General features: G+C 44.2%; 1 protein-coding gene across 1 annotated transcript; it reads left to right on the forward strand.

The window, feature by feature from the left end:
• The first annotated feature begins 766 nt into the window (after positions 1-766).
• Positions 767-12,074, forward strand: ddx42 (DEAD (Asp-Glu-Ala-Asp) box helicase 42). The gene is made up of 18 exons (XM_083649564.1): positions 767-993; positions 1,139-1,289; positions 1,374-1,423; positions 1,824-1,860; positions 2,245-2,397; positions 2,515-2,619; positions 2,991-3,110; positions 3,211-3,387; positions 3,896-4,024; positions 4,155-4,254; positions 4,344-4,391; positions 4,496-4,593; positions 5,390-5,666; positions 6,201-6,427; positions 6,535-6,645; positions 7,177-7,284; positions 10,064-10,589; positions 11,049-12,074. The coding sequence occupies exons 1-18, from the start codon at positions 773-775 to the stop codon at positions 11,159-11,161; spliced, it is 2,751 nt and encodes a 916-aa protein (XP_083505690.1). The 5' UTR covers positions 767-772; the 3' UTR covers positions 11,162-12,074.
• Positions 12,075-15,217: the final 3,143 nt, after the last annotated feature.

Here is a 15,217-nt window from a genome sequence, read left to right on the forward strand (position 1 = left end):
CGCACCACCGATGACACAAGCGCCGCTATCCAACTGTGAAAATAGGAATTCTCACTAGTAAACAGGTAAATACAGCATAATATTAACTATAACGGAATTACCGATACACGCAGTCCATAAATAACTCAAGATAGACTGCATGTGTTTTTGGAGGGCACCCTAACTAACGTTAAACAACATTTACTGCAAGTCGTCGAGCGTCACCTCGCACACCCACATCGTGGCCCTGTTTTGAGGCCTTGAGCTAATGACAATGTTAACCTTCAAATCTTAATATACGCACGGTTTAAACAGGTGTGGTCAAACTGCTCACTTTATGTTAGTCAGTCCAATGCCAAGCTAACGTTAGCCCTAGGCTCTGATCGCTGCTTTTCCAGGCAGGTATTTAGCAAGTCGCTAGCTAGCTAGCTAGCTGCTTGCCAGCCTCGTTACTAGCGTTACTCTGTCACCCTCATCCCAGCTACAGTAACGTTAAACTCCACCGAAAAACAATGCTGATTATTTTGCACATAATCTCACGCATAATCCAAAAGCTGTAAACAGTTTTCCAGACATTCATTTAGTTTGACAATTAGACAGTTGAATTGAGTTAAATTGTGGACCAGTGATGTCATTCATGCACAAATTACAATGATGACAAATGATAATGTTTTCCTGCCAATAAACAAGGCAGAGTTAAGTTGACAGATATTTTAATGTATTTGGTGTTTCAACATGTTATGTGCCAGGGCTTAGTAGTTGAGTCGTTTACCACTGTTTCTACAGCACAGCCATGAATTGGAACAAAGGTGGCGCAGGTGGTAAGCGAGGTTTTGGGTTTGGAGGATTTGCCCTTGGAGGTGCAGGGAAGAAAGAAGAACCCCGCATGCCTCAGAGATCTCACACATCTTTTGGGCCCACGGGATCAGCTGGAGGATATGGAAGTAATCAGCAGCAGCTCCCTTCATTCTACAAGATAGGAACAAAAAGAGCCAATTTTGATGAAGAAAATTCGTGAGTATAGACCTCCATATGCACATAATTCAACACCACCTGAGTAAAATATACTTTGGTCAATGTAGGACTACCACTGTGTAAATATTATTGTGATAATCATTGCTTTGTCAATCCCTATTATTGGTTGTTGTTTTTGGTCCAGGTATTTTGAAGATGATGAAGAGGAGTCAAGCAGCAACGTGGATCTGCCATACATCCCAGCTGAGAACTCGCCCACACGACAACAGATGAAGTCTGGCGGCGGCTCAGACAGTGAGGATGATCCACTGGATGCCTTCATGGCAGAGGTTGAGGTGAGAAATAGAGACAAAATAGAATACCCATTCAAATGTTTTTCCTGGCCGTTTTCCCTAACAAATATTATTTTCCTGTTCCAGAGCCAAGCAGCCAAAGACATGAGGAAATTAGAGGAAAAGAAACCTGTCAAGTAAGATTTGCATTTGCATGCATTTTTGTTGTTGTTGTTTTTGTTAAATTGTTTGTTTTTAGTCTCATCTAAGGTCCTTATGGGGGCTCAAATTGAAACCATGCATTTGAAAAATTATTGGTCCAGAATTAGACAAATATTAAGCCCACTAATTTGCCATTTTCATTGCATTATCAGGTAGATAACTGCAATAGGCATTTACTAATTTAAGACAGGGCTTACTAGTAAATCATTTCTTGAATATCTCTCATTGACGGGCACAAGTGACACATACAGCAATGTTTCTTGCTGGCTCACAAGATATCAACAGGTAAGTGACCTTAGTCATAGTGGGTTGTGGGCTACCTTGAGTGTATGAACGAGCCGCAGGGAAGTTTTTTTTCTCCGCTTGTCTTTACAGGGGTATTCGTGATGACATTGAAGAAGAAGATGAACAAGTGAGTGAGCCCTCCAAAGTTCTTAATCCACTACATCGCTGATCCCCAGGCCAACCATTCCCTCTACCCTTTCAGATCTTACGATGCCCCCCTCCCTCCCCTCTATCTAACACTACAGGTTGCACATTTAGCATCATCATGATGGTGTTACTTTTCTTGCATAAATTATTTTTGTTGTTTAGCAATGGGACAAAAAGCATGTTCAGCTGTTGATTTACTTCAGCAAGTGACAGCATTCAATATCAGAATGTGAAAAATAATTTTGCCCATCGTTATTAACTGAATGTCTCATTGGGTATTTGTGTGTCTCTCTGCTGCTGCTGGATGTTGTGTTAAGCAGCAAACCGGCTCAGTGGTTCACATGTAATGCTGTGCTGTTTGCAGGAAGCCTACTTCCGTTACATGGCAGAGAATCCCACAGCTGGGCTGACGCTGGAGGAAGAGGACGAGAACATCGACTATGACAGTGATGGGAACCCGATTGCCCCCGCCGCCAAGAAAATCATCATGCCTCTTCCTCCCATCGACCACACTGAGGTATGGCTGAGAAAACACAGCGATGAGACTTGTCTTAACCATGGATCTGTTGTTGTTGTTTTGTAATGTTCTGGATTTTGTTGTGATTTTGTTGTCCTTTTTGTCATCTGTTTGCAGATTGATTATCCCCCCTTTGAGAAGAACTTCTACAATGAGCATGAAGAACTCCACAACCTGTCACCAATTCAAGTGGTGGAGTTGAGAAACAAACTCAATTTGCGCGTAAGATCATGACGCATGTCACACACTGGCATCTGAATGTGGTTTACCTGGAATTCATAATACCACCACAGTACTACAGTTTTGTAATTTTGTAATAAGTAATTTTGTTTTGGTCCCAAGTCCCACTCCGTTCATGTTTGGCTCGCATTGTATGGTCTGGTGTACATTTTAGCACTACAATGTTTTTTGCTAATATAAAGAACATATTTGTAAACATGGTCTTTGTTTTGGTGGGGTTAAGTAAATATAATTCAACTTTTCTTGCAGTGGTAGTCATTTTCCTGCAGCATCATGTGAACTGTTACCATCATCAACAACATCAGTCCTGAATGTCCTTGGTTTCTCCTTTTTCTCCGTTTACGCATCCTCAGGTGTCTGGTGCTGCCCCTCCCAAACCTAGCACCAGCTTTGCCCACTTTGGTTTTGATGAGCAGCTAATGCAACAGATCCGCAAGTCTGAGTACACTCAGCCCACACCGATTCAGTGCCAGGTACAGCGCAAGACCGTCTCAAGGCTGCAGCATAACTGAATAATACCTTAAACCTTTCTGAATAACGCCGTCCTGTTTGTGTCCTCTGTCTGGGATGTAGGGAGTGCCCAGCGCCCTGTCTGGACGTGACATGATTGGTATCGCGAAAACTGGAAGCGGCAAAACTGCAGCTTTTATCTGGCCCATGCTAGTTCACATCATGGACCAGAAGGAGCTGGAGGCCGGAGAGGGGCCCATCGCAGTCATAGTGTGCCCCACCAGGGAGCTTTGTCAGCAGGTACAAAATGGAGAGTGATAGGATCAGATTTGGTGAAAGTGAAGTAGATTAGACTTTATTGTCTCCCTTAGGCGAAATTTGTCTTCGGTATTCGAGAGAACATACAGTAGATGGAGTCATAGTACACATACCGTACACCCACATACAATTTATCATTCTACACTACATGTACAGTCAAGCTACAGTTAACATTCAATAACACAGATCGATATACACCAAAAACATACAAACCAAGAATATTAAGTAATATTGCACAGATGCCCTGCACAAAGATATTGCACCTCCCCCCAAGAAAGCTGTAATGATAAACAAGATATTGCACAGATGTATCACCTACAAGATATTGCAGATTTCTCCCACTAAGATCGTCATGTTAAATATTGCCTACCAGAAGATAAGACATTTGCTGTAATACCGCCAAGACTAGCCTGGAGAAGATTATTATTATTATTTACTTAAAAAAATTGAAAGAAAGTCACTAAAGCACATAACTGTAAATGTTTCCCAGATCCATGCAGAGTGTAAGCGTTTCGGCAAAGTCTACTCGTTGCGCTCTGTGGCGGTGTATGGAGGAGGTAGCATGTGGGAGCAGGCCAAGGCTCTTCAGGAGGGAGCAGAGATTGTGGTGTGCACTCCGGTAAGAAGGGAGAAGTCCATCTCTCTGTGGATGACGTATCTTTGACTTTTTCACTTCTGTAACCTGTCACAGAACCTGCCTACCACTGCCACAATTGTGAGTTATACTGATTTTATTTGTGTGTGTACAGGGTCGTCTGATTGACCATGTGAAAAAGAAGGCCACGTCCCTGCAGAGAGTGACGTACCTGGTGTTTGACGAGGCAGATCGCATGTTCGATATGGGCTTCGGTGGGTTGGCATCATAAATTCTGCAACTAAAATGTAACTTTTGCACTGTAGCTGTTTGTTTTTTACTGTTTTTCTCTTTTCTTTCTTAGAATACCAAGTGAGATCTATTGCCAGCCATGTCCGCCCAGACAGACAGAGTAAGTGGTGCTGCTCTCCACAAGTCTTATGACTGTCTTTTGTTTTCATGAGTATCTGGGCTACAAAGCATTTTCTCTACATTTAAACATGGTTTCCCTCACAGCCCTTCTGTTCAGCGCCACTTTCCGAAAGAAGATAGAGAGACTGGCCAGAGACATCTTGATAGATCCCATTCGTGTGGTGCAGGGAGACATTGGAGAGGTATGTGGCCTCACTCATCTTCAACACTGTTGCTACCTGAAAATGTATCTGACAATATGATTATTTCATAAACAGAGATGATTCTATCTTCAAAAACTATTTTGACCTATTGTGCAAGCAAAGGTCTTAAGATTATTCCTACATGTAGGATTTTGATGTCTCCACCGGCGAAAGCCGTGTCCACAGAGGCATTATGTTTTCTGGTTGTCCGCCTGTAGGTCCGTCCCTCCGATGCTCGTTAATGCGATATCTCAGGAATGCCTTGAGGGAATTTATTCAAATTTGGCTCAAACGTCCACTTGGACTCAAGGATGAACTGATTACATTTTGATAGTCAAAGTTCAAGGTCACTGTGACCTCACGTCTCCCCATTCCATGCTCGTTAACGCGATATCTCAGAAGTGCCTTGATGGAATTTCTTCAAATTTGGCCCAAACATCCACTTATACTCAAGGATGCACTGATTAGGCTTTGGTGGTCAAAGGTTCAAGGTCAAGTTTATTTGTATAGTCCTAATTCACAAGCATGTCTCGGAGGGCTTTAAAGAGAATAAGTCTAGCTAAGCAGCATCAATAAACTGGATTGAACAATCTTATATTAGAGAGGGGGAAGAGAATAGGGGGTTAGTTCTAGTTTCTAATGGTTGTCTCATTTTGGAAATAACATCTTTGTATTATCATACTTGAGTCACACTGAAGTTGACTTTAATCACTGGCATTAAACGGTTCTTAAAAAATCATAACTTTACTTTGCTGAAACCTGTGGATGCTGTGTTTTTCCTATCGTTCTTCATCAGGCCAATGAGGATGTGACCCAGGTGGTGGAGCTGCTTACCAGCGGTGCAGATAAATGGACGTGGTTGACCCGGCGGCTGGTTGAGTTCACCTCGACTGGCTCGGTCCTCATCTTCGTCACCAAGAAGCTCAACAGCGAGGAGCTGGCCGCTAACCTGACCCAGGAGGGCCACAGCCTCGGTCTGCTGCACGGAGACATGGACCAGAGCGAGAGGAACAAGGTCATCGCTGACTTCAAGAAGAAGAGTCTGCCCATTCTGGTGGCCACTGATGTAGCAGGTGAGCACATAATTCTATGAAGGTGACTGTGTGAGCCGTTTTCAAAATCACTGTAAGTCACAGCCCTTTGTGGCTTAACGTTATTGGTTTCATAAAGTGACAGTAGCAAGAACTATATATATATATCTATATATATATAGATATATATATATATATATATATATATATATATACTGATATATTAAACTGATATTTCTGTAGTCAAAGGTATTAATTGGGCTTTTTTAACTCTGATGAAGACACAGTAGTGTCGAAACGTTAGTTAAATAAAAACTTCATTATACACTTGATCTGTGTGCTCCAGTACCTTTTGGATTACATCCAATCATCTCTATCGTAAGTTTGCCTTCTCTGAGAAGCACCAGACCAGCCGGCTGGGCTGTAGAGGTTGAGGCGCGCTTAACTACATCCTACATGTATTAATTGTGTATTTTAGCTTCAGACAGCTGTCAGCCAATCAAAACTGAGGACCAAAACTACCTTTATCAATAGTCATTTTAAACTTTTCTCGCCTCCTGCTTCATCTTCCCCCAGCTCGTGGTCTGGATATCCCATCAATTCGCACAGTGGTGAATTATGACGTGGCAAGAGACATCGACACACACACACACAGGATCGGCCGAACAGGTCGTGCTGGAGAAAAGGGCGTGGCTCACACCCTTCTAACCAACAAAGACACCTCATTCGCTGGCGATCTTGTCCGGAACCTGGAGGGAGCCAATCAAAGTGTTTCCAAAGAACTGATGGATTTAGCCATGCAGGTGAACGAAATACATGGTTAAATTAAAACAGCCCTAAAATAGCGTTGCTAAACACATTGCTTTTTAGGAATGCATTTTTTTAACCATGTTCAATTGATGTTTCCCAGAATCCCTGGTTCAGGAAATCCCGATTCAAGGGTGGCAAAGGAAAGAGAATGAATATCGGAGGAGGCGGTCTGGGGTACAGAGAGAGGCCGGGCTTGGGGGCTGAAAGCTCTGTGAGTTCAAAATGATGTGTCAATCTGTTGTATGTATTTTTGTAATCTGGACATCAGGGTAGGATTTTCATGACAGCCATGGCTGCCGTTGCCCCTCCCACTGGCCATGAAACCCTGAGATCCGCACAGCCAACTTGGCAGCTGTGCCCTGCTACTATCAAAATCTTGAGGTTGTTTTAAAGGCATCAGTGGTCTCAGTTGAATGTAGCCTATGCAAAGGATGTGTAATTGTCTCGTTACGCTCTTCACGATTAGGGGTGCTCCAATCAGGATTTTTAGGACCGATCGCTGGAAGCAGTATTGGCCGATACCGATCATGGGGTCTATTTGAAGCCTTCTATTTATTATGTAGCTTTATTTACGGTATTTATTTAACTACAGTATTCTTAACAACATTGTATAATAAGTATTCAAGTTAAAGGAACACACCAACATTTTAGGAGATTTGCCTATTTGCCATATTCCCGAAAGTAAAACGAGAAGATAGATACCCCTCTCTTCACTGTGCTTGCAACTGGGTTTTCTTTCTAGGAACGCAGTGGCGGGTTGTTGTCTATCGCCAGTAGCTACGAAGGTTTCAGCAAAGCAGGCGCCGGTGCGATGGGAGACCGCATGTCAGCCATGAAACAAGCCTTCCAGGTAACCCTCTCTTCACCTCCAACTTGAAACAAATGTTAATATTTTCTGATTTCTTATATTGCAGATACATTTGTTATAATTTCACTTTATTTTCATACTGCATATATTTTGGGGGGAAATGTTCTCCCACTCCCATGTGGGTGGGGAGTGTTTATTCCAAAGAAGAGTATTAGCCAGGAAGTGTTTTGAAAGACTGAAATCTCAGCACCTGGTAAAGTAATGGTTGAGTCATTGGTAGGGATGCACAGATACCACTTTTTCAGACCAAGTACAAGTACCGTAAATTCTGGACTATAAGCCGCACCTTTTTTCCCGTTTTTTGGCCTTTTTTGGCCCCTGCGGCTTATATAACGGTGCGGCTTATCTATGGATTTTTTCAAAAAAAAAAAAAAAAAAATCTCTTTTTTAGCACTCTTTCTAACTATAAATCCTATATAACTATAATAAGTTTTAATTTCCTCTCTTGCCCTCTTTTCACCACACTGTATGACACTGTGTGCACTGTAAAAAACAACACAGGTGGTGTTGTGTTATGTTGTTTTGTTGAAATGTTAATACCGGTAAATGGGAGCTTCCTCAAACAGCCATCTCTTTCCCGACAATCCCCTCTGTGCATGAACCCTTACATATGGTAATTAAACATTAAAACACAATTAACACATTGAATGCCAGCCATGTTTTCATTCCTGTAGGTAAGTTGTGCCAGGGGTGTTTTTGACGATTCTGGCTCATTTTAGAACAGCCGAGTAATTCTTTTCTGTTAAGAATTCATGAACACCAATCATCTAAAAATAACTAATAGAATGTGTGCTTTCTCTGTCTAAAAGAGTTAGTTTGCAGAGTTAGTAGTTATGTAGATATTAGCCGTTGAGTACAGCATGGTTTCAGCGTCTGGAAATTTATTCAGAGATAAATGGCTTTTTGTGAAACAGTCACTTTAACCATTCATTTTTGGCATCAGTAAGACCGTCAGACATTCTAAACAATAGTTTTGAACAGTAATTTCCTCCATAACAACAGGAAACACCCCTCTCATTCAAACTCCTCCCTCCGTGTGTCTTCTCCTCCTTCCTCCTGGCTGTACAGCGGGCGTGTCAGAAGCGCTTTTGCTGCTGCCTGCCTGTGTGCCTGCCTGCCTGCTTGCCTGCGTGCGGACGCTCCTTGTGCGAGTCAAGATGGGCCGGGGAATGCGTGGGCGATGGGCAGATGTTGATTCTGGCCTTTCTGAGGTGTTTCAAAGTGTGTTTCACCTATGATCTATTTTGCAAATCGCTCTCCGCTCTCTGTGTGCTGCTGCCGGTGCGCGGCCGCTCTCAGGCAAGACAAGTCTTGAATGGATTACTGTAAAATCGCCACGGCATTTCCTTGAACGGCTTGGTCCCGCGGCAGTTTTTTCTTTGATTTCGGTCGTCTGGGGGAGCACTGTCAACACTTAGTGGGTCGGTAAAATAGATTATACACATTATCTTGCTCCAATAGTGATCTCGAAGATGTAAAAGTTGTTGATTGATGTCCCACCGTCAAAAAAAAAAAATGTTTATGTAAGACGAGTAAACTCGGCTCTGGCACTTAAGCGTTGGATTATGTAAGACGAATTATTTCGGCTATGGCACTTAACACATTCAGTGCCAAGGACGTCTGTGGACGTCCTAAAAAAAAGTAACGAGGAGTGCCAAGGACGTCTGTGGACGTCCTAAAATCATAATTCATATTATTCCATAATTCTGCTGTTTAAGGTCGTACCTAGCCAGTGAGCATGAATCCCTTCAAGGGATCACACGGCGCCACCTTAAACATCGTCACAGGAGCTGCTCCACCCACCTCAGATCCTTTACTTTGTACAGGAGACAGCGGAGAAAGTGGAAACCGATGCATGCTTTCTGCCAGCGCCGTATATATTGCTCTGCCTACAGCGGAGAGTGGGCTCGGCTGCATCCGCGCTCACAACTGAGCTCTTATGCTTCTATCTATCTCCACACGATTTCCTAGAAAGGCAGCATCCGAAGCCGAACGGCCATGCCTTTTCGTTCAGTCGCGTTTGCCCATCAAGGAAATGATGCGCGCTGGGATCTGTCCGGGGCAAAAACGAGAAAACAAACTGTGCGTGTGGGAGGAGCCCGCAGCTCAGAGGTGGAGAGGGGAGAGGGGGGAGGGAGGGGGGGGGGGGGGGGGGGGGGGAGAGGTGTGTGTGTCACACAGGCTTCACAGAAACCACACCACACGCCACCACATCAGAAAACACCAGCCAGAGTCAGTGAATGTGGTCGAAATTAGAGTGCAAAAGGTATTCATAAAAGGGCCTATAACTTGGAAAGTAAAAAAAAACGACAGAAAACCATTGAAAGTGCACTTTTTTGAGAGGCTGTAATTTCATAATGGAACTGTCTAGAAACAAAATTTCTTCTTTGGAAGAAGCAGGAGTGTTCAATCTTTCATTAAAGTCCAGCCCCGTTAATATAGCCATAATAGAAAAAATTCTATAGCTGTTTTCAACTGAATGGAAGTGAATCTGGCACAGGCTCCAGACAATTTTACTGAAGCGCTGTGGCACTGAATGTGTTAAGGTGTTAAAAAAAAAAAAAAAAAAAAACATTAAAACACCCGCGGCTTATAGTCCGGTGCGGCTTATATAAGAAAAAAATAGTCAACTTTGCAGGTGCGGCTTATAGTCCGGAATTTACGGTACTTATATTTCGGTACTTGGTATTGGCAAAATACCCGTCGCCGTCCCTGATCCACCAAAACTAATGTCTTCCTCTGTATGTCTCCTTGTCCCCAGGCCCAATATAAGAACCACTTTGTGGCTGCGTCCGGCGTGTCCCCGAAGCTTACCACCAAGTCGAACAGCTCGTCGGGCTGGACCAGCGCAGGCAGTCTGAGCTCCGTACCAACAGAAGCTGCCGAAAGCTCCGACCGCTCCCGGGGAGCCGTCACATCCATGGCCCCTCCTCCGCCTATCAGCATCGGGACTAAGATGGCCGGCTTTGCCAGCGCCGGCTCTCTGAGCACAGTGTCCACCAGTCAAACCAGCTCACAGCACAGCTACCCCCCTGCCGCCCCACCCTCTCCAAGGGAAAGCTCCCGGGACAGGCATGGAGAGGACAGAGGTCGCCACGGAGACAGAGATCGTGACCGCTACGGGGACAGGAGTGACCGGCATGGCGGCGGGGACCGTCACGGCGACCGGGAACGCCACGGAGACAGAGATCGCGACCGCCACGGAGACCGAGATCGCCATAGCGGCGGCCGCCACGGCGAGAGTCGCAACGGAGATGGAAGCAGAAGGGACAGAGATGAGTGGAGGAGTGAGAGGGATGGGGCAGACAGGGCGAGTGGGGAGGGGAGGGGCGACAGAGGAGACAGAGATGGGGGAGACAGGGCGAGCGGGGAGGGGAGGGGCGAGAGAGGAGACCGAGATGGGGGAGACAGGGCGAGCGGGGAGGGCAGGGGCGACAGAGGAGACCGAGATGGGGGAGACAGGGCGAGCGGGGAGGGGAGGGGCGACAGAGGAGACCGAGATGGGGGAGACAGGGCGAGCGGGGAGGGGAGGGGCGACAGAGGAGACCGAGATGGGGGAGACAGGGCGAGCGGGGAGGGGAGGGGCGACAGAGGAGACCGAGATGGGGGAGACAGGGCGAGCGGGGAGGGGAGGGGCGACAGAGGAGACCGAGATGGGGGAGACAGGGCGAGCGGGGAGGGGAGGGGCGACAGAGGAGACCGAGATGGGGGAGACAGGGCGAGCGGGGAGGGGAGGGGCGACAGAGGAGACCGAGATGGGGGAGACAGGGCGAGCGGGGAGGGGAGGGGCGACAGGGGAGATGATAGCTTCGCCGTCCCTGATCCACCAAAACGTAAAAAGAGCAGGTGGGACAACTAAAAAATAAAATAAATACACAGATAGCAAAATATCTGCAACAAACTGCTCCTCGGTGAGCTTGTGTGTTCTGTAGGTCGACGACAGGGCAAAGCAGAGGAGGCCGACAAGCACAGGAATTGAGGGCTTATTTTGTGGACTTTGGATGTGATGAGGGAAAGGAACTGAAGATGCTATCAGACTGCTACGGAATTTATGATGGTGAGCTCTGATTCGGTCAGAATCACTCGACCCCGGCGTCAGGTAGACTGACACATGCAGTTCAGAGACGGCCGCTGTACATAAACCATCAAGACTGTTATTCTATAAAGTCAATAGAATCGAGCAATAGAGCTGTGATTGATTCTGATGTCGGTAAACACGCGCAAGTTAGGATGTTGGTTGTCGTCTTGTTTTCTCTCACTGAGCGCCTACATGCTTTTGTGCTTGCAAAACTGATGTATTTTCCTAATAGATCTTTGACAACTGTGTGTGTGTGTGTTTTGTTAATCTACAATGCTAAGTCTTTGTTAGAACGGTTTCATTTTTGAAGGCGCTCCATGGCAAATTACATTCATGGTATGTACATGTAAAACAAAAAAAAGATTTTTGTGTCTTGTAGTCAAGTTTTAGTGAAGTGCCTTTCTTGGGCATTGTGTTTCTATGCTTTTGAAATTATTTTGGTCAAGCTGCATCTGTTTGTATGAGAGGAATTTTAAGTGTTCATTCACAAGTGGATAACGTGAAGTTTTGATTAAAAGACTCCCTAGTCATCTATTTTTGTATCTTATGTATGGCCATTCTTCAGCTATTCTATTCATTTGATTTTCTCACCCCAAAAAAACATCTGCACAGCTAGTTTAACTGAACATGAGCTCTGTTAAGTCTAAATGCACTCATGAAAAAAGTTTGTTTTTCCCCGATAGTGAAATAAATCTGGAACTTCTATTCTCATCTGGTTACATCTAGTTTTATTGGTTTAATGTTTCTTGTGTGCGATAGTACTGCATCAATTGATTAAATGATTGACAGACACTCAAGTATAAATCAAGTAACGATACCAAACATTTGTAGGTTACAGCTTAACAAATGTTAATATTTGCTGCTTTTGTCTGTTCTGGCTCTAGTAAATTGTGATGGCATTCATTTTGTCATTTTAGACTATTAGTCATAATAAACAATATGTTTCACAGATAATCCACTGACAGGGAAATGGGATTGAGGTTCAGATTGGGTGCATCTTGTCAGAGTGAGTGTCACCACTGATAAACCGCTGGAGGCTATATGCAGCCACTTGTAAACTGAGACAGTTGGCTGCCAGCCTCTATCTGAAGCACGATGAAGATACAAGTTAAGAGCCGGAGGGAACGATACCTGGCTGCCTGCCTGGCAGGTGAAACTACAATGCACAACACACCGGAGGGTTTTCATTCAGAGAGCTCCACCCCAGCTTATGACAGCCCTAACACCATCCCCCATTCACAGCCTACTCCTGTTTCAGTGTGAAGGGAGAATCTGACATCTGTTTTCAGTTAGTGGACGCCGGCTGCGTTCACCCCCAGTATACATGCATAAACTTGGATGCAGCACAATTGATTGAGACAACTGAAGGAATTTCACATATGCCTGTACGACTATTCTCAAATCTCATTGTGTTGTTATATCAAAAACTCTACTGTATGCACTGTTTTAATGACATCTGATCACTGAACAGCTCTTGTTGCATCTTTTTATGCAGGTCAGACAGACTAGAGATGCTGTAAAATATGGCCTAGGTTGCAGTGAGTTGCTGAGAATGAAAGATTAAGGGATACCCATGCATTGGGGTCTTACAAACTATTGTAAAAGGGTTGCTCACACACTGGGATAGCTCAGGGTGTAGAGAAAATGGAGTGCTTGTATTTAGATCCCTGAATAAATGTCAAAACATGAAAGAATTATAAGACCCTGTTTCCAAGCAGTGACCCCCATTTTCCACAGTGCCTTCTCCTCTCCTGCACTCTCCTGTGTGTGTGTGTGTGTGTGTGTGTGTGTGTGAGAGAGAGAGAGAGAGAGAAAGAGAGAAAGAGACACTGCATATTGCACATTGTCCCAGGCCCGGCATTAGGGGGGGGCCTGACCGGGCCGGGCCCCCCCATTCCCCAAACTGCCCCCCCCCCCCCCCCCCCCCCAATGCTATTGCTAACTGTTACTTTGAACATCCATTTGCAATGATTCTGGCTGGATATTAACACGTTCACTGCCGTCGACGAGTTAACTCGTCAAAAAAACAACAACGGTTGACTGCCGTCCAGGGACGTGCACAGAACATTAGAGGGGCAGGGGCTCAAATTCATAAAAGGGCACTACAGCCGCCGTCCGGAGGGCGGCGGCGGAAATTTGAGGCAATTTGAAGGCCAATTTAGGGGTATAACTCATTTTAAATATTCCGATTTTAACCAGATTTAGAGGAATATCTCATTTTAGGATGAGACTTGTCACGGAAAAATAACTCCATAACTGAATAATATTAGTATATAAAAGTTGCATGCTGTTGCAATACTGTTGTGAAATCATTTAAGCATCAATATGTATTTGCTCCTTTTCTCCCTTTAGGTTGTTGTACTACAACAGATAGCAACACAGGCAGAAACATTGAACGATACTGAGTGAGGCTTGTAATATACCATGCATTTTTAACCATAATTCTAAAAAGCAAGACAGAAGATTTAGATAAGGTGTATTAGAATTTTTTTTATTTTTTGCGGATTCAACAACACAACATCCCTTTCCAATAGTGTAAAGTAAAAAATATTTTCAAGAGCAACAATTCTGCATTTGTTCCCTATATTTTGGTTATTTATTTATTGGGTGGTTTATTTATTTATGTATTTATTTATTCATTCATTTTTAGGTTCATTTTTGGGTTGGTGCCTTCAGGGGCAGTTTAGAAAAACACTGCTCCATGCAGACGCCTATTACAAATGGTGCATTCAAGGCCAAGAGAGCTCGGAAAAGGCATTTCTCTTTGAATGCTGCCTTCAGTGACGGCATGGAAAGGGCAATTTCCATACAAAGCACCATTAGAAATGCATTCATGGTCAGGAAAGGGCACTTTTTATTTTATTTTTTAATGTGTCTGAGCTGTTTGTTTTGTTCATGTGTTGTTGGAATGAAAATGAAAAATGTATTATAATTAACACGTTCACTGCCAATGACGTATTAATCCGTCAAAAAAAATCCAACGGTTGACTGCCAATGACGTATTAATAGGTCAAAAAAATGATTTTTTTTTTTTGACCGTGGGATGTGCATCTAACCCTTTTACATCTCTTATATAATTATTGGAGCCACCGAACATGTACAACCCATTCCACCGACCCACTAAGTGGCGACAGTACTCTGCCAGACTAGAGGAAGGCAAGCAAAAAGCAGTGTGAGGAAGCCATTCTCTTGAAATGGATTGGCGAAAACGCTTTCGTTTTCGCGCTGATTGCTGGCGGTGCGGGATTGCAAATTTGCATAATAGATTACGGGTGGAACACACTTTGAAACACGCAGCATAAATAAGACCAGAATCGCAAAAGCTTCATCAAAGCTCTCAACACAAACCCCAAGAAACGAGCGAGCCCATATCCAGACTTGCACAGCGGCCGCCAGCAGACAGGCAGCAGCAACTCGTTTGTCACAGACCCGCTGCAGAGCCAAGGAGGGCGGAGGAGAACGCCCACGGAGGGAGGAGTTGGAAGCAGAGGGGGGTTTCCTGCTGTCATGGAGGAAATTACTGTTCAAAACTATTGTTTAGATGTCTGACGTCTTACTGATGCCAAAAATGAATGGTTAAAGTGACTGTTCTATCGAATTTCACAAAAAGCCGTTTATCTCAAAATAATTTTTCAGACGCTGAAACCATGCTGTATTCAACTGCTAATGCTTACATAACTACTAACTCTACAAACTAACTCTTTTAGACAGAGAAAGCACACATTCTATTAGTTCTTTTTTTATTATTATTATTATCTATTAGTTCGATTTTTTTAAACATTTTAAAGTAAAATGCATGAATTTGGTGTACTTTGAGAAAGCTTAAGAGCAAAATTA

This window comes from Poromitra crassiceps (genome assembly GCF_964638095.1).
Source record: "Poromitra crassiceps genome assembly, chromosome: 13".
Classification (NCBI taxonomy): domain Eukaryota; kingdom Metazoa; phylum Chordata; class Actinopteri; order Beryciformes; family Melamphaidae; genus Poromitra; species Poromitra crassiceps.

Coding starts and splice junctions, on each gene's coding strand:
- ddx42 (XM_083649564.1), top strand. CDS start 773: ATGAATTGGAACAAAGGTGGCGCAGGTGGTAAGCGAGGTTTTGGGTTT. Junction 3,388..3,895: donor CCAGGGAGCTTTGTCAGCAG/GTACAAAATGGA, acceptor AATGTTTCCCAG/ATCCATGCAGAGTGTAAGCG. Junction 5,667..6,200: donor GGTGGCCACTGATGTAGCAG/GTGAGCACATAA, acceptor ATCTTCCCCCAG/CTCGTGGTCTGGATATCCCA.